Source organism: Dermacentor albipictus, chromosome 3, assembly GCF_038994185.2.
Source record: "Dermacentor albipictus isolate Rhodes 1998 colony chromosome 3, USDA_Dalb.pri_finalv2, whole genome shotgun sequence".
In the NCBI taxonomy this organism is placed as follows: domain Eukaryota; kingdom Metazoa; phylum Arthropoda; class Arachnida; order Ixodida; family Ixodidae; genus Dermacentor; species Dermacentor albipictus.
Genome location: NC_091823.1, coordinates 73,662,247 through 73,680,629, shown reverse-complemented (window position 1 = coordinate 73,680,629; position 18,383 = coordinate 73,662,247). Strand labels below are relative to the sequence as shown.

The 18,383-nt window shown below is 46.6% G+C and overlaps 1 protein-coding gene across 6 annotated transcripts in view; it reads left to right on the top strand.

The window, feature by feature from the left end:
* LOC135900638 (protein croquemort-like) overlaps positions 1–13,975 on the top strand; it is a 204,171-nt gene extending 190,196 nt beyond the window's left edge. For 5 of the 6 annotated variants that reach the window (XM_065430135.1, XM_065430134.1, XM_065430131.2 and 2 more), the window contains exons 11-13: positions 90–144; positions 3,542–3,697; positions 8,614–13,975. In XM_065430135.1, the coding sequence (XP_065286207.1) occupies positions 90–144; positions 3,542–3,697; positions 8,614–8,658 (256 nt within the window). In that variant the 3' untranslated portion in view covers positions 8,659–13,975. Of the gene's footprint in view, positions 1–89; positions 145–3,541; positions 3,698–4,646; positions 4,704–8,613 lie in introns of all 6 variants that reach the window. The other variant, XM_065430132.2, reaches the window with a different exon arrangement.
* Positions 13,976–18,383: the final 4,408 nt, after the last annotated feature.

Below are 18,383 nucleotides of genomic sequence, written 5' to 3'. Positions count from 1 at the left end.
TAGTCAGATATCCCAACACCAAAAGTGTACACTGACATTGGTCCTTACAGCGTTTCTGAGTGCAGTGCCTTTTGTTTCACTTCTTGCAGATTCTTCGAAGACATCACCCAACGGCGTTTCTTCCCTGTGTTTTGGTTTGAGAATGTGAGTTCCTGTACTGTTCCGTCTTTCTTCAATAACCGCGTTTTGTCGTAGTCCGATCGATACTATCCACATACGACAGTAAAGCACCGTGCAGTAAACCTTTCATTTGAGCGAGCAGGTTTACGCTTGGTTAAAATGCAGCACGACTGGGATGGCGACAAGACGCAAAAAAAAAAGAAGAAACATTGTACGAACGCTGACTTACAAATGTTTTCTTATTGCGCTCAGACCAGTGGCCCTATTACGTAAAACTATTCCAATGTTTTTATTCCAATCTCCTGACGTCAAATTTGCGTAACCGCCGACGCAAGGATCGGGCGGTCACCCGCAGGGTTGTCTGAACAGACCAATCAAACGCCCTCCTCGTTCATAGGAGGTCACTTTTGTTTGCTTAAAAAACGAATAACATTACCTACACTGAGTGGCTTGTCTTATATAATGGGCTCACAAGAGACGAGGAGCATGATCAAGTGCAGAGGGATTCGATGGGGCCTAGCCACTGCATTGAATATCGATAACCGGATGAAGAGGGTGGTGCTGGCGTCTGCGATTGGTCCGCTTTTTCTTTCTTAGTTTGTGGTGTCTTGTCTAAAATCGCGGCGGCATGGAAGGGAAGCTTAAGTATGATGCTGAAACAGATCCTCGGCAAAGAATAGTTGGCAGAACGAGGTCGTAAACCTGCCAAAAGAGTTCGGAAACGTTACACGGCCACGCAAAAAGTTTTACTATAGGCAATTAAACCCATGCTCTCCGGCAGGTACGAATCGCCAGTGCCTGAGCGATCGGCGGCAGCCATCTTTTATTCCTTTCTGAACGAGGCAGCCTGCGGCTATTCAAAAGAAAATTCAGTTTTGTTCGGCATATTATTGCATCTTCATCGCGTACACGTCACTTTGACGGGGTGAGTTTGTGCGGTTTTGTGACGCCGCGTGACAGGCAGGTGAAGTGGGTGCAGCCCGAAAAACTTTTGACCAATAGCCGAGGGCTAATGGCGAAAAGGGGTCGAATCAGAAATAACTATTTTTTCTTTTTTTTTTCAATCAAATCATGCATAATCAGTGTGTACACGTCATATCAGATGGGGACCTATTGCGGTTTTTGTGGCGTCGCGTGACAGACAGGTTAAGTGGGTGTGGTCAAAAAGAGTTTTTGACCAATCGTGGAGGACTGATGGCAGAATTGGAAAGGGAAAATTTGGAATAGTTTTACGTTATAGCGCCCCAGCCTTTTTATGCGCAGAACACTGCCGTATCACGCAGGCTGACCACATTCAGAAACTGGTGACACGCGATCGAACCAGATACCAGAATCACGCATGGACAGACCAACACAGGAAAAGCATGTCCATCAGAACCACGAATAAAAAGAATAATATTTCAATATATAGAAGATAACAAATAAAAACTGCATTTTTTTACCGACCTGGACTGGGTACTATCACTGAGCAATAAAAACGAACAAACAATAAACGCAGCCCACAGAAACAGTGAAGGAAAACTTCACATTGGTTATTTAGTTTAAGAATGTAGACGCATTCTCGACGGCTTTTGCCCTTTGTTCACCGGCCATACCCTTGAAAATCTTTTTACTGGGTATGAAAGGACATAGAGAGGAGCTTGAAACAGTTCCTGGAGCAAAGGAAATCGGCAACAGCAAAGTCGTTAAAAAAGTCGCTGTACGTTGCTTGCCAGTTTGTACTGTTTCGAGCTTGCAGTTGCTTGTGTGCTGCGTCTAAAAGTAATTCACAGTTAATGTAGTGCGTCTTTAACACTGTATCCCCCATAAGGTGGGGGCTCAGGGCAACTTCTAAAAATAAAGAAAGAAAGAAAAGAAAAATGCATGCTAAGTCTCCTCTCCCGTTACGGTGTTGTGTCCGCTAAAGTTTTAGAAATCTTCTTGTCCACAGAATAGGAGGTAGAGCAAATCAATTCTGTGGAAAACAGAAATATGCAGCAAGGTTCTTGAAAAGGAAAAATTACCATCCAGCCGACATCTTCGCAGTTGAAAGATTCGTCCCCGTCTGGGGGAGTTTAGCTCGCGGAGGTCACTCTACCACGACAATTGTCGATGCATCGCGACAACTTTGCCTTTCATACTACGCAAGTATTTCCACTCTGTCGTGAATATGGGTACGTGCCCGCTTTATGTCAAATTGACGCTAAACCTACTATTGCCTTGGAATCGGTTAAGAGGAAGCTTTAGCTCGGGTGCTCTTATCTAAATACATGTTGAATGAGAATTCGTTTTTCGCGGCAACCACTGCGATAAATTTTACGAGATTTGTTGCATTTAAAAGAAAAACTTATGATCTAGTGACTGTTGGTTTCGAATATTTTATGCAAGTCGTCAATATTTTATTAAAAACTGCAAAAACCGCAAATTATCAGAGAACACAACTATCAAGTTTACAACTCTGTAACTCAGCAATGAAAAACGATATCACAATTCTGTAAATTGCACCTAATAGTGCATTTAATGCAGACAAAATTGCTATGTTACACGTGAATCTTCAAAATTTTAGTAATATGAAAATACAGCTTTTGGAGAACCCTTGTACACAACGTAACGAATTCACGTAAGATATAAATTTACACATCGAATTTGTCCGCTTTGAAAGATGTAATGAATGCTGTTTACAGAACCGCGATATCTGTTCTTGGTGTAGAGCAATTAATTTGTTAACTTCGTGGTTCTATTCTTTTTTTCACGCTTTAGAATTTTTGAAGATTAGTTTAACAATATTCAGACCATAAATCGAAATTCCGCTTCCAACAGTCACTAGAATTTAATTTTGTCTCTCAAATGTAAGAAATGTAAGAAAAGCGTGTCTGCGACAGGGTCAGACTGGTCACGTACCACTACATACTGACACACTACACGAAACAAAGAGAAGCATACCCACAACCCCACAAACAACTCGACAGTTGTCAAGAAACAGATTGGAGAAGATTGCAAACCAGAACGTTCCGAAACCCAGTACACTTAAACAGAATAAATTCAACACAATATCCAGACGCAAGCTGCAAGCTCTGCAAACACGAACACGCAGACATGGCACACATCTTGTGGAAGTGCACACAGATCAGTTCAGTATACGTAGAGGACAAGATAGAACCGGACCTTCTCGAGGAGCGATGGCTAAGCGCTCTGACTAGCTCAGAACTACACGACCAATTATGGGCTATCCAGCGGGCCCGGGCAGCGGTGGAAAAGCTATGCCTCACCGCACACAATGCCCGGGTGGCCTGAGCCCGGGCTGGCAACCTCGCAGGTCCTTTTTCCATTAAAGTTTTTTCCGTCCGTCCGTTTCTGCGTTTTACATGTATTTGAATAGGCCGCGCCGGAGTTGGGCCCAAGCTAAGGCGTCCTCTTAACGACCCTTTGTTTACACTCGCAGCTTGCGTCGGCCGACAAGGACATGCTGTCCAGGTTGCGTCTCGTGACGGAGGAACTTCCGCAGTACGTCACGGTCGGCGCTTTCGGCGCCGTCATCATTGGCGGCATCATCCTGCTTGCGACGCTGGTGTACGCCATCCGATACGCGAAGAGGCCGGTAAGCAGACACGTTGGTTCTAACTTTGTTCGCTCGCATTACTTTGATCCACTTCAACGAAGTGCATTTTGCAACGAGAGATCTTAGCGCACGACATGGTGCAGACAGCGTTCGAAAACGGAGGGAGAACACGAGTCCAGTAAAGGTTTGGCGGTTACCATACTGCAGCGGTGAGCAAGCGAGCGCAAATCATTAGTTAACTTACATGGTAACGATGTTTTATGTAGCGCTACTAAAAGAAAAAGAGGCCTCAGCTTCATATCGAACAATTGTTCGTTCGGCTATGCAGACGATGATTCCCGAGAAACTCGGAATTGGTTAACAGTGGCTGCAGCTTGGGCAGGCGCGCTTTTGGGATGTTCCAGAGGCATTCTTGGGATCGTCACCACGATACAAAGAAATAGCCCTTGCACCTAATACGCCGTGCGAGTTCGAGTTGTGTTATCCTCCGCTTATCATCCTTCGAGGATCAATCCTTGCGCAGGTATTCGTGCCTTGCTCGCCGACTCCCAAGCTTACGCACTTTGGAGCGCGCAGAGATCTCGTATCGTTGCAAACATGAGTCAAACATCCTGCTGACAGATATTACAGCCGTTACATGACGCTACTAGCCCAGTGACATTGGGGTTTCCTTTAGCCACCCAGTAATTTTCATAATAGGCGGTGCTACAGTACGGGACCTCCGCCGTAACGATTCGAAATCGCTCACGACGCTACTGCGTTCCAGATCATATATACTGATGTGCCACAGTATAGCACCGCGCAGTGAGCACATGTAGAGACTGAATTCCAGTTGACACTACAAATTTCACGAGTCCTCAGTGTCCATGCAGTTTTTGGCTGCATTATGGAAACGAGACGCTGGGCTGTAGCTTCTGTATACAGGCGTCGAAAATGTCGCCGCGAGAGGTTGTTTTGTCTGCAGCTCGTTCCTCCGTTTTTCTCGTAGCCCAAGTAGAATATCGGAGAAGGCGGCACGATGGCTCACGTATGAACTCGGGAACTAGTAAGTACAACGTCGTAAGAGCGAAGCCATCTTCTCCCTGCGAGCCTTCTCGAAGTCGCTTTTCGCTGGAACCTTCGACTTGAATGTTGTACCCAGAAATCTTTCTCTTCCAGTGCTGCTTTTGTCGTTGTCACCGTTACTCTTTTTCTCTGTATAGTTCCCTAGCCCTGGACTGTCCGCTTTTTTATAAAACTTGTTTTCTTCGCCGATCGTTTTTTTCCCCTTCCTTTTGGCGTTGAAATTGAGTCAGGTACGCTAAACAATTGCTATTTTGTGGCCATGAATTTTGACGAAGGGGACGGCTGCTGCGGTGAATGATAGCTAAGGCACAACAACGAGGGCGAGGAAACGCCCTCTCTTGACAGATGCCGTTGCCGTGACGCCGATGGCAATGGGACGGTGAAGGCAAGACGCGCTCATCGCCCCGGTCGTCAGTCACGCTACTTAAAGTGGCACTAAACGCAAATATTAAGTCGAGCTATATTGAGAGATTGGGCTCCTGTGATAAGAAATTATTCATTCGTAACGAAAACTCGGCTTTTGTAAGCGAGAAAATTACGAACATAGAAAATCCAAGTGGCGCCACCTGTTGTCGACTGTGGTGCCTCTCATGTGTGTCATCAGCACCTCTGATTCACATAGAGCGGAGGCGACCCGTCGTTGCGAGTGACATATCTTTTCTCTTTGTACAACGCTCGAGGCGGCAACGTGTAGTAATTGAGCAACCTGCTGGCTCCGGCCGCGGAGGCTCAACTGACCTTAACCTGAACCTAAGCAGAGCAGCAGAGTGGTTCACGCAAGCTTAACACCTGCCCCCGTCAAGCAGTGCGCTTCTATCACAGATCTGAATAAAGAGTCTTTAAAAGAGATAACAACACCATGAAGGGCGGTCACGTGGAGATGAAGTGAAGTCCTCTGTTATGGCGCCGGTGGTCCAAAGGGAGGAGCAGCCGCGGGACCTTCGATGGCAACTTCCCACGCAAGAAACTGATACAGCAAATGATAATCGACTTCAACGCGAATACTTTGTCGATCAGCCCGGCTTAATATTTTTCTTGAGTGTCCCCTTATAACTAAGCGCATCAGATATATGCTCGCAAGCGCATATCTCGGCATCTCCTCCGTAGAGGCATCTCCTCCGTACATCGTACATTGTGGCGCGACGCTCACTGTTCGCGTCGACAGTTAGCCGAGAGGGCAGCAGGCACTCGTCCGTCTGGCCTAATGCGCCACGCCGGCCCGAGCGCGCATAGCGCGCCGTTCATCAGCGTCGCGTGCCAAGTTCCGCGCGTGCGTTACAGAAATAACGGCAGGCGCGTTGAGAGCAGACGCCGGAATGTGCCGTGGGCCACCGAACGCACTCCTGTGAGGCGACCGCGTCCACTGTCTGCGACGCCGCCGGCGAGACTGAGCGAGCGGAAGTGTCTGAGACGGCAAAGGGTCGTTGTTTGCGAACGAGACCTTGCTGCTCCTCTGGGTGGGAAGGACCACCTCACGGTCCTACGGAACGGACTTCGGCCACACTATATGAAGAACACAGGAAATGAAACGAGAGAAACCATGGCGGAAATTAATCCCTTCGTTTAACTGAGCATGTGTTGGTGGGCTAGTTGGTTAAGCATGATTACAAAGACGACGCCGAATAAAACAACACACGAAGAAGGGGGACACAAGACAGCACGTAGGCGCACTAACAACAGAGTGTTTTATTTCTTGACATAGTAATATATAGCTGCTGTCAAGGATCAAAACAACAAGAATAAACAGGACAGTCATGTGAATCGCACAATGAAGCCAAGATAGAGAATAACTTTTAAGTATCACTCTCAAGATACGCCAGTTCCTTTGTCGAAAGCGAAACTGAGGCTTCACTGATACAATCAACACCACGCTTTTTGATCTCAAGCGCTTCCAATATCTCCCTTGTCTGTTGATGGTCAGCTCTGTACAGAACATTGGTTCTATCGAAATCTGGGATGCACTTGTGAGCCTTACAATACGCACTTATATGACCGGACAGCTGGTTTTCCATCTTATATCTATGCTCATGTAATCTGTCATTCAGACATCTGCCCGTTTGGCCTACATATGATGAACCGCACGACAATCCCTTCGTTTAATTGCAATGCGTAAAAGTAGTAAAGAAAAGGGAAACAAAAGTGGACGGATAGACTAACTTGTCCTAGGCGAAATCCGGACCCACATCTTTCGTATTACGTGTGCTTTGCTTTACCATTTGAGCTACCTCGGTGCCGTCCTCCCTTCCACACTACCAGGTCTTTATGTACTACGTGTAGTAGACCTGCACTGGGAGTGTCAGCCGGCGCCGCTTACGGCGTCGTCATGGCGGTGGCTAACCGTAGGTACTACATTCAGGACATCGTCAAATTCCGCTATAGCGCCAATTCTGCAACGGCGGCATCTTGAGCCAATCAGAGAGGCTGTAGCAGCCATCAAGGCCAATCAGAGCTGGCAAGATGGTGAATTTGAGAATATGGGCGGAATTCGACAATGTCCAGGATAGTAGCCCGTGGCCGCGTTAGCGAGTGGCGCAGCCAAAGCTGTGCTGGCTGACACCCCCGGAGCTAAATCTTGTACACGTAGTAGATTAAATACCGAAGAATTGGAACCAGACGACGGCTGCCGCGTTAGCCGAATTGGTACGCCGTACAAGTTATAGGAAATTTGGCAGCCATTTCTGGCAAGTTGTCTTTTTAAAAAGTCCACTTTCACTTCCCTTTCTCTGGCTTCATTGTCTGTTTTCTTCATATATGGCTGCAACCAACGAGAAATCGAGTCCCATGGATCATCTTAATGTCGTCGCTCATTGGTCGCAATTGGTCGCATTCTTCGACATGTCGCCACATATAAGAGGCACTCCAATAGGAGTAGAACAAACCATGAATAAGAAACGAAAAGGAAGGAGTGCAGCGGAAACGATATCGATAAAACCGGTATCCTTGCTTATTGAATCTTCTGATCAGTTTCTTTAGTGTGTTAATCACAACACACTGCTTGCATCTTCCCAGTAGCGCATGCAGAACAAGAACTGTTCGCTTTGTTTTCTCTCTTGACTGTTTTTCGCGCATGTTTGACTTGCAGGACAGCGCATGCTGTGCACGTGCAACTGCATGCTCGAGGCATGCTTGAGGAAGTGCAGTGAACTGTGCGCTGAGAAATCTTATCCAGTTTTTTTCACTCCTTTGCTTCAGTGCACTTTCCCATGTTTTCATTGTGCAGTGCCGAAGTGCTCTAGAAGTTAAGGCTTAAGAAAGGGCTATTTAGGAAGGATTTTGGAGAGTAGAGGATGAAGGGTTTAAGTCTCTGCCTGGCGGAAGCCGTAGCAGATAAAAGGAGCTTCCGATACGCCGGAGATGACGGTTAGTCATTGGTGATATTTGTGTAAGCAAAGGAGCTTAGATTTCGCTTTGATTTGTCTTGGAAAGTACATGCGTAGATTAGATATCCGCATTCCTGGAACAAAAATTAAAATAGTAAAATAACAAAATATGTGGCGCAGATATGATGGATGAAAGGAGACAGAGACATGAAAGCAATTATATATATTGTCATTGACCCAAAAAATAAGAAGACGACGACGACGAAATTGACGTTTAGGTATCCCTACGGGCATATGTTAATTGCATCGTTTTATTATTCGTGACAAGATTTATAATTGCTACATGGCTTTACCTGGTTGGACGGCTTTCCACCAAACCCTAGACTAGCTACATCAGAATAGGAGGTGAAATATGGGGACGTTAGCCAGAGCAAATGCCTGCTTGGTTCACCCTTTATAGGGGCAAATATGTCTGCAGCTATAGCTATAGCTGGAGTATCACGGTGGATGTCGTAAGCATAACTGGCTGATCTAATTCATTTTTCACCTCGCTTTCTTCCCCCCACACAGAAACCGGTGCAGCCTACATACATTCCAGTGCGCGTGCTCAAGTGAGACAGAAGCGCCCGGCTGTTCGAAAGTACGATTTCCAGCGCCAACCGCCCTTTTCACTCCCAAGAAGGCCACCGGTTCTATCGGTGCCGACCGGTTCCCATTGACGAAAGAACTGCGCGCGCACGGACTCTGATCGCAAGAGGCGGCCTCTTCTTTCTTCTCGACATTATTCCTATCGTAAGGAGCGTGTTTGTTAAGCCCTCCGGACAAGTTACACACACACGCCCAGCCTGTGATCATACGTCAGCATTCCCATAACTTTGTTCCTCCTTACTGGATCCCCCCCTACCCGCACGTCAAGAGTATTGTGAACGTTCTTAGCTTGTGTCGGTGGGAATCGTAGACCAGTGCCGAGGTCGACTTCAAAAATCGTTGTCAACATGTGCTCATCACAAGCCACGGTCAACCGCTCGGCCGGGCTTGGGCTGAGCTGCGCGTTGCGCCGGACGCGCGCGCAACGTCATATCCGGCCGAAGACAGGAACTGACGCCGGAGGAAAGGTTGACCACTGGGAAGACAGCAGCGAATGCGTGTTCGGAGCGAGGCGGTTTGTGAATGCTCAATGCGTTGTTGTGAGATTGTGTGTGTTTTGTGGTGCGTCTCCCTTTGTATATACCGAATCGCTCACGTTTGCTTTTTTTTTTAAGATCATTGTTATTTTTTACACCTTCGTCATACGGGATAGCGCGTAGAAGAGCGGAGATATTGAACATCGGGCAACGATGTGTGAATGTCTAGTCGATGTCGTCGCTAAAGAAAAGAAAAAAAAGAAAACACGACTCGTCTCTGACTTTATCGAGACTGCATTGATATTGTGAGGTGATGCTTTTGGCATTCCGCGTATTTGTGAAGCTCGTTGTTTGCGTAAAGTTGTGTAAGCTTCACTGTGTTGGCTACGCGTGACCAAGAAACAAGTCGAGATTTTATATTTGACTGGTCGCCGAAGGTTCCATTTTTGCGTGTGCCACTTTCCTTTTGCTTGTTAGGGTTTTTGTTTTTATGCTTTTCACAAAATGCGTTCGCTAGAGACTCAAGCTTGTCGCTTTTAAAGGTAAAGAAATAGAACTAAGAACCTACACAGCGAAGAAATGGGTCATCATGTTCATCACGCTCCTCGTATTTCTTGTATGCAAGCGGCATGTAGCGGTGCGAAAGTTCAAGCTTCGCACATGCTGTGGTGTATCAAGCATTGGAAGTCTTACGGCTTGGTGCTATTTCTTGTACGAGCTATGTGTGCCAAGAATCGAGAAGTAGGGTTTGACGATGCGAACTAATTTCGTCTTTCCGATTGGATATGTGTCATACCCATGGTGCCACCGTTACCCGGTTTTATAAGTTCTTTAAAGGCCTCATACATCCAGCTCACTGTTTTGAGAATTCGTATTTAGTAAGCGAAGTTCAATCTTGCGCTACGCACGGTACTTATACCGTTTGCACTTCTCTTACAAACCAGATAATCAGTTATAAGTAAGACTGCCGTATTATCGCCCCAGTACCCTGATTTATCCGGTGATTATATTAATATATGCCGTTTTAAATGGCAAGCAGTGACGCGTACCCAGTGAACGACATGGCGCGTATTTTAATTTCGTTTTTTCTATAAAATGAAAAACTATACAACTACCTTATATTTGCAGGTCCAAACCTCTGTTGCAGTCAGTTATTGGCACAGGAAGACCGCTACTGCTGGCTTATATGAAGCGCGCATGAGTTTAACAACTTGAGTTTAGAAATTCATACTATCACATCGTCATATGTCGTGTTTCTTACTGAGCTTTAGAGAATTAGTGGAATTTACACACAGGTATTATGCGGTAGTAGGGGCGAGTGCAGACCTTTCTCATCTTATTTCCTTTCTGCAGGAAAGCTCTCGAGCGCTAGCGATCAAGTGCCTATCAAAGAAACATTTAATCCACCAAGCTTGTGTAAACATGTGCTCAGAGAATCTGTTGCTTACTGCTCTGTATATACACTTTTTTTTGAGGAAATCTCTGTATTCTTATTAATGCTACGCTAGCGAGAGTAAGATCTATCTTGCCTCGCAAGCGCACTTAGTCGGCAGAGGGCACATGCCAATTGGGTGGCGTCATTGCTTCCAATAATCGCGATGCAGGTCTCGCTCTGAATAATTTTCGCCTAGATAGATATCGTTGTGTTAATTTTCTAGTGCTATTAGCGCACACATCGTGCCACTGTGGACCGGGTTCTGGTCGTTGGCAAAGAACACATACGAACAAAAAGCTTTGCGAATTCGGCCTGCTTTATCTAGGTAACCGGTTAACCGATTCTACAAAAAAAGTTGTAGGTGACACTTAACTGAAAAGTTATAATCCTAGGGATTGTTTTCCATAAATTGTCTAAACTTCTTTTTCTCGAAAACTCCCGACAAACACAATATCGCAAGAAAATTTGAACAGCGCGCTTGCAACTTTGCAACTCAGTAACCAGAACAGATCTCCCAATTCTATTAGCAGCGACAAATGCAGCATTTAATGCGAACAACTTTTTACTACATAAAGTTTGTGTAAATCGCTTCTTTGGTTTGGTCGGGGGAAGGTCTGCAAAAGTACTGTTTGTCTCTCTAATGAATCATCTAAATATATTAGGAACTCGCCATAAGGACAACGCTTTTACAAATGGCATGTACTTGTGTATTCAGAGACAGAGAATAGAAAAGCAAAAACCGGGAGCTTAGCTACGTTTTTGACCAGCGAACAACTGGGTTCCCCACCGTAGACTGCGGGATGTCAAGTGATAAAGTTGCGAAGGCTGCTTAAAGCTGCGTTACCTTTTGCGGCACGAACTTTTTAGCCCAGTCGTATATTGTGTACGTGATACCTATACTCTGGCGCTTTGATTAAAGACAAATATTTAACTCTAGGTTTTTACGAGCACGGCGAACTAAGGAGCCCAAAGTCGGCCGCGCAAGCAGGAAACTATGCTCGGCTCATGGTCTCCAGCACTTCACCCCCTGACTATACCCAATCACTGATGCTTTGTGCGTCTATTTTGTGCTCAAGTCGCGAACAATATTGCGTGAAGGCAGCCCAGAACACTTGCGCCGGTTTTAATAACTCATACTTTCTGTGCTCTTCTGGCTTTCTGCAGCAATATAACATGGTGCGTGTTGTTACGAGCGGTATTAATTTCCACCAACAACTGAAATTGAGGAGGCAGATGCGTGCTGCCTCCAGTCTCCCCCACAGCGTCCCACAGTTACCCGAACGAGCCAACCCGCTATGCAAACGGGCCGAGTATGGGTAACCTGCTTTTGAGTTAAGCTGTTATATGCAATAAAGTCCGAAAGCCCAATTTACTTTTGAGTAATCTATTTGATCGACGAAGCGTTCAGTTCGAAGCTTTCTTTATTGGCTTTAGAATAGCCACGAGGAAGGGAGCTCGTTCCTTACGCTACGATTCATCATCCACACGTAGTTCATTGCGAAAATAATTCGACAGCTTCTATTCTGGACGTGCTTTGAAACTACTTCACAGAAGTGTTAAGTTAACGGGCACGTCATCCGGGGTCTCCCCAGCAATTTCAGTGTTTGTGAAGGCATTTTTTGCGGTCACATCGTGAACTTTATACCATTAAGTAATATCCTAGTTTGAGCCCATTTTTTCCTTCACTTATTTACCGTTACGCACCTTTTGTAACTGTAAAGGTCCGATACAGGCGTAGACGTACTTTATCATTCTTCCCGTCAGAATTAGTGTCACTTGCTCCTCAACAGTTCGACTGAAGCGTCAGGGCGTGTTTTCGGTTTTCACGGAAACCTCGTTCTTGTGCTTCTTAGTTCCTTTCCTGCAGTTCTGTAGTAGTTCCTCTTGATTCAGGCTTGAATCTATGCGAGATGGTAAGCGTTGAGAGTGACCAAGATGCCGGATAAATAACAATCTACGTTTCCTTCAACTGAGAGGTTTCCGAAGCTCAACCAGAACTACCTGCCGCCCATTAATAATTTACGAACCTCTTCCAAGACGAAGATATATATATATACACGAGCCACATTGTGATGACTGCATGACGCGCCGCGGGAAGCAAAGAATTAAAGAGGTGCCAACTGCAAATCAGAGTAGAATAGATTATGTGCTCAAAACGAACAACATGGCGTAGGAAAGTGCCACTACCAAAAATTTGCTCCAGGATTAGAGCAGTGCCTTGTTGTCCTTTAATGTTTTTGCAGATTTACAACACAGCATCGCAGCGACGCTCAAAGTGAGACTCTTAAGCCAGCTTTATCCTCTTATCATGTGCAGTGTTATTGAGAAGTCTTGTGTTGTTAATCCTTGACTGAAACAGTCTGTGCTGCCTTGTGTGTACGTCTCTGCAGGCTTGTCGCCAAACGTTCGTATATAGCTACGAGGGGCATTCTTACGCTATACGCTTACGTATAGTCGCACGCTAGTCCCATGCGTCAAAAGTGTCCAATGACCAAGTGCCTCGATAAGACTCGTGCTAGTTGTGATCAGTGTGCGCTCTGTGTCGGCGCAGTGCGATGAGCCAGCCACGTGTGAACCACGGCAGCCGGAGAAATGTTACGGCTGTCGTGCTCCCTACCTCGAATATACTCCGTTTTATATACTGTAATACTACGGATACAGTAACACAAGTGTGCCTAAAGTAAGTGCCCACAGTGCCTTCTGTATACGGAAATCTTTCAGACGAATTGTATTCTTCCTGCGCTGCACCATATCGCAAAATATACTGCATGGTGTGGCTCTGTTTGGCACGTGCCGTTGTTGCGTTAGAAACGTGTTTTCTTTTTTCCTGAAAACAGACAAGGGAGTCTATGCCTTGTCGGTACATGCGCAAAACAAATATGAACAGTTTCGTTATGACTCGCTAACTCCTGTCCATTCATTGTTCTGGCAAAATGCACGATTTGTGCTCGTACCTCTGCCAGTTATGGTGTCGGCGTGTCGGCTAGTTTAATTATTTCTTTTTTTAATTTGGCAAGAGTGCTTACGTAGCGTTACGTGCGAGTTGCACAAATTGCACAACGCAAGGACACGCGTGCCAAAAAGAGTCAATTATTTTTCCATGTACCCTCGTTGGTCAGTGTGCAGAAAAAAAAAGGACTGCGAAAGCCCATGGACCCACGAATACACTGCGAGCCGTATGTCATAGTCCTCTGATAGCATGCATAATACGGTTGTTGTTTTTTCTGTTCTACGTATTATATGTCCGAAAGTATCTACAGGCATCTTGTCATTGGCGCTGCCTTGATGTTACGTTAGCTCTCGCGTGAGGCAATTTTGTTGTGTCATATTGTGTGCTGTCTCGAACCTGAATAAAAATGAAACATGCTCAAGAGTTCAGCGCACGGTGTCTTTCTTTTCTTTCTTTCTCTTCTTTTGTCGGTGCGTGAAAGTGGAATTATTATATTATTACTTGTTTTGAAAATTTATATACATCTGACCGGAAAGGCAAAGCGAGGATCAGGCTGGCACCTGTCGCCGCAAGGGCCACAACGCCTGCCTACTCTTCAGAAAGGAAGAGACAGAAACATAAATATAGAAGATATAGGAACGAGGAGAGGAAAGAGGAAAGGGCAATATGACCAATCTAAAAGAATAAAGTAGAACACACAGTACAGGTCACGCACATTAGGGCCGGTCGCTGCAGGCCACGCTACTCAAAAATGTTATAGAAGAAATAGTGTCCGAATCAAATTCTAGAAAAGTAAGGAGAGTGCGATGAGCCTGATCACGTCGAGACGCACAACCACTAGGGTACAGATATTCGTCGAGTGTCGTACACCGCAGGCTGTAAGAGTTGGGGTCGGGCATGAAATAAGTAGTAGCTTGCCCATGCCGTCGTCCGACTCATCCACGCTGAAGACGTTGTATCCAGAACGAGGAATATGGAATTATTTACAAAATCTACATGAAGGGTGGAGAACGTTACATATCTGTCTAACATGACTAAAAGAGAATGCACCCCGAATAGCCGACAACGGCTGCTTAGATACCCTCGGTTCTCCCTAGATCCCTAGGCGAGGGAAAACTTCCGTTCAACTTTCGTACAACGGGAGCGTCTAAAGTCATTGTGGTCGACCCACCTTTGAGGGGGAGGGTTCACACACTCACTTCCGCTCTTTGGTTTAACTGACCACACCGAGGAGAGAGAGTTCTTGCCTCTTGATCCCACAGCTGACCCCGCAGTTAGTAGCCGCCGCGTCTGTCCATTGACTGTGACGACTTCTGGGGCCTTTGAGAAGGCACCACAAAATATCCTTTTACAGGAGTACTCTTGCTCCAAGCAATCCGTGAATTCGACAGCGAATCAACTAACAATACTCGGTCCGCCGAACATGGCTAGACATGCCGGCGCCTTTGGGCTGTTGAGGAGGCGCATTGTTGCCTTTACAAATCGAGTCGTCGCAGCTAGCTGGGAAGGGTTCGGAGGTCGCTTCTCCGAAGATCGCCAGCCCCCGATGCCGATCGTAACAAGGTCAAGAAGATGATAGACCCTCACCAGCGACATGTGCAGCGCACTGAAAGCGGGACGGTCCAATATCAGGTGCTGAAGTGTCTCGCAGCAAGCGCAAGACGTACACGATGGACTGGCCACACGTCCTTGTCGGTATAAACTTTCGCACACGTTGACACAGCCAACCCTTAGCTTGAATATAGTTGCGCTCCAGCGTGATGAGGCAAGCCTCGACCGCGAACACGGGGGTGGGAACGTTGCATTTGCGACATGCTGGTATGGATGCTGCTTGAGTAGGTGGCGACGAATCAGCAGATGAGCGTCATATCAAGCTTGCACGAAATTTCAGGGCAGACACAATTGTTAGGAGCCTAAGTTGAAGCCAGTGGATCATCCTCTTCATTTCCGGCGATGCCTAACTGTGAAGGTATCCATTAAGCAACGAGAGGTACTCCACGTGATGAAATTTTGTTTCCAGAGTCAGTAATCCTGCGCACAACTGGACAATCAATCCGATTGCTTTGTGATCTGCTAAGGGCAGCGCAGGAATCCGTAAATATGGCAGTCTTCGATGCGGTTAACTCCTCTTTCACGTATTTTAGTGCTACATTAATCGCTGCTAGCTCCGAAGTTCTTGACGAAGTTGAATGAGGTATATGAAATATAAGTCGTACCTGAGTTGAAGGTCAGAAAAAAAGCTGCAGAGGTGTCTTGGCCGTCACTGCATGCAGATGCATCGCTGAATGCTTGAAGATAACCTGGAAATCTTTCGAACATGTGTGGCTGAGCCAACTGGAATACTGCCTAAACAGGCATGCCAGGCTTTTTGTGTCGGTCAGGGACTTTGAGGGAATTGGGGAATAAGTGCTTGTTGATACCGTTCGGGGGCGGAGTCGTAACTGAAGCAGCATGTTCAGAAATGTCAGCAATGTTCATAAATAATGCCGCCATCTTTCCCATGTGAGAAGACGGGCAGTGAATCAGACGATCAAGAGAGCGATTGACCATTCGATGTGTGGTGCAGACGCTCAGTAAAGCGCCAAGGTATAGATGTCTTAACGCACGCAAGTTGTGTTTAGCCATGGCAGTAAGAAGTACAATTATCTGACGGCTCTATAATATTTGAGTCAGAAACAACCTGCATCACTGGGTCAAGCTTCAGCTTCCGTTGCCGCCGATGACGGTGTACCCAATGTCAATGGATGATGGCTTACCGTTTAAATTGAACCACTTGAGAACGGGCGCTAAAACGTAATAGATTGCAGGCTTTCCAACATTTCTTCGGCACACGCGCCAGTTTCCTCGTCGACCGCGCATCTAGTCCGCGACCTTTCGCTGAGCAGAAAGAGAGAGAGAGAGAGAGAGGGAAAGCCGCCAGCACTGCCGAGCTGGCCAGCGATCGGTGGGCTGTGCAGAGACGCCGCAGGTCATGCGGCTGCGTGTGGAATATACGCATCGCCGAGCCTCGGAACACGTGGCTGCCGTGACTGGCCTCATCAAAAAAGCAGAGCGTGTATTCCATTCGGTTCTTGCGAATATTTACTTACTGGGTGCTGTTGCGCTTTTGTAGCATCTGATTCTACGCAACACGAGACCGTACAAATCTCACTAATGGAGCAGCATAGCGCAGTTCGACCTCGTCGAATCACTCGCGAATAACAGGGTCGACTGGTTCGCGTATGGCACATCATCTGGGTTGGGGCGATGAGAAAGGAATGCTTCTCCTGCACCAATGTACACTATCTTAGCTGGCAAAGAAAGGTTTTTAGACTTGCTGCACTCTCCGATGGACTACGTTGTGCATCGTATGATAGAGACAGGCACACACTATGTAAATCCGAATGTGTCAAGGCTCCTCTAAGGTGTGGGATGTGGCTATATTTTTGAATCTTGTGAGTTACAAGTTCTTTAGTCGAAACGCACCTGTCTTTAATGCGGGGAGCGGCCAACTCTTGCCCATGTCACGTGGATGTCTACACTAGGGCCTCCAAATTCCTATTCGTCCATTACGGCGCAAATACCGAGTTATAGGCAGTGGGAGGTTTAGCTTGCTAGCGAAAAGCCAGAGCGCTCTTCTCAATCAAGCCCAGCGGTCCACAGAGACAAGTGGAACTTTGGACTGAGGGACCCACCCCCCAATACACCTAAGCTAAATAAATTTTATACTACTACTAGGCGAAACGTGTCGCGTCTCTTGCTAAAGGATGAGGAGGAGATATTAATTAAGAGAAAGGAGGGGAGGTCGGCCTGGAGAGCGTGTCGTCTCTACTCTGCTACTCCTCACGGGGGTAAGGGGAAATGGGAAATACAGTGAATGGTAGGTGGCGGATGATTATGTCATGGTACAATGAGCTACTATATACACGTTGTCCAATACCTGGATGCGCGATGTAGACACAATACACGCAAGAGTAATCTTGTCCACACAAAAATTTATCGCGCGAACACATTTCGCACGTGTGTACTTCTCCCGGTTCTAGTGGCGATCGCCTCAACCAGTCTCACGTAGAAAGTTCAAGCGTGACTTTATGGCACGTTCCGCATGGTCAACTGTTCTCCACACGCCTACAATCTTTTCTTCCGAAAAGGGGAGGGAGTCCAAGCAGTCAACACTAGACTTAAGTGTTCTTCGCTGGGCCGCATATTCAGGGCGCACGCAAAGTACGTGTGCTATTGTCCCGGGAGTGTGACAGACGCTGCAGTCAAGGTCCCGGTCTTGTCCGACCTTGTGAAGGTATCGGTGAGTGTATACGCCACACCCTGCCGTAATCGACGGATGAGTGTTTTCCGGTCTCTCCGCAACCGAAGTGGAAGCCGGGATTCCAAACCAGCTTAAAGTCTATGGAGGTGCTCCTGGTGATGTTCGGGGTCGTCCCATTGTCGCGCCATAGAGCCCAGATTGAGACGCCTCAGCAAGTAGAGACATATCATAAACCAGATGACTATTTGCGGTTCTGTTGATATAATTGATATATGTTGATAATTGTTGATTGAGTTGATATAATTGCTGACGAGTTGCAGTGCTGGTTTTTTAGCCACAGAACACTGTCCAATTCCGAGGCTTTGTTGCAATATGCGGCGAACTGCTTCTTAAACTCCGGTCAACCCAGCTGCTGTAGACGACGTTCTGTGTCCTATCTTGAACCATCCAGTGATCCCCATTCCAGGTACCGTGTAAGCTGGCGCCGAAGAAGTATGTGTCACAGAACCATCTGCAAAAACATGTTCGTATATCCATACATGTGCGCAATGTATGATAGCGCGAAATGCTTGAGCCCAGCAAGCGGCA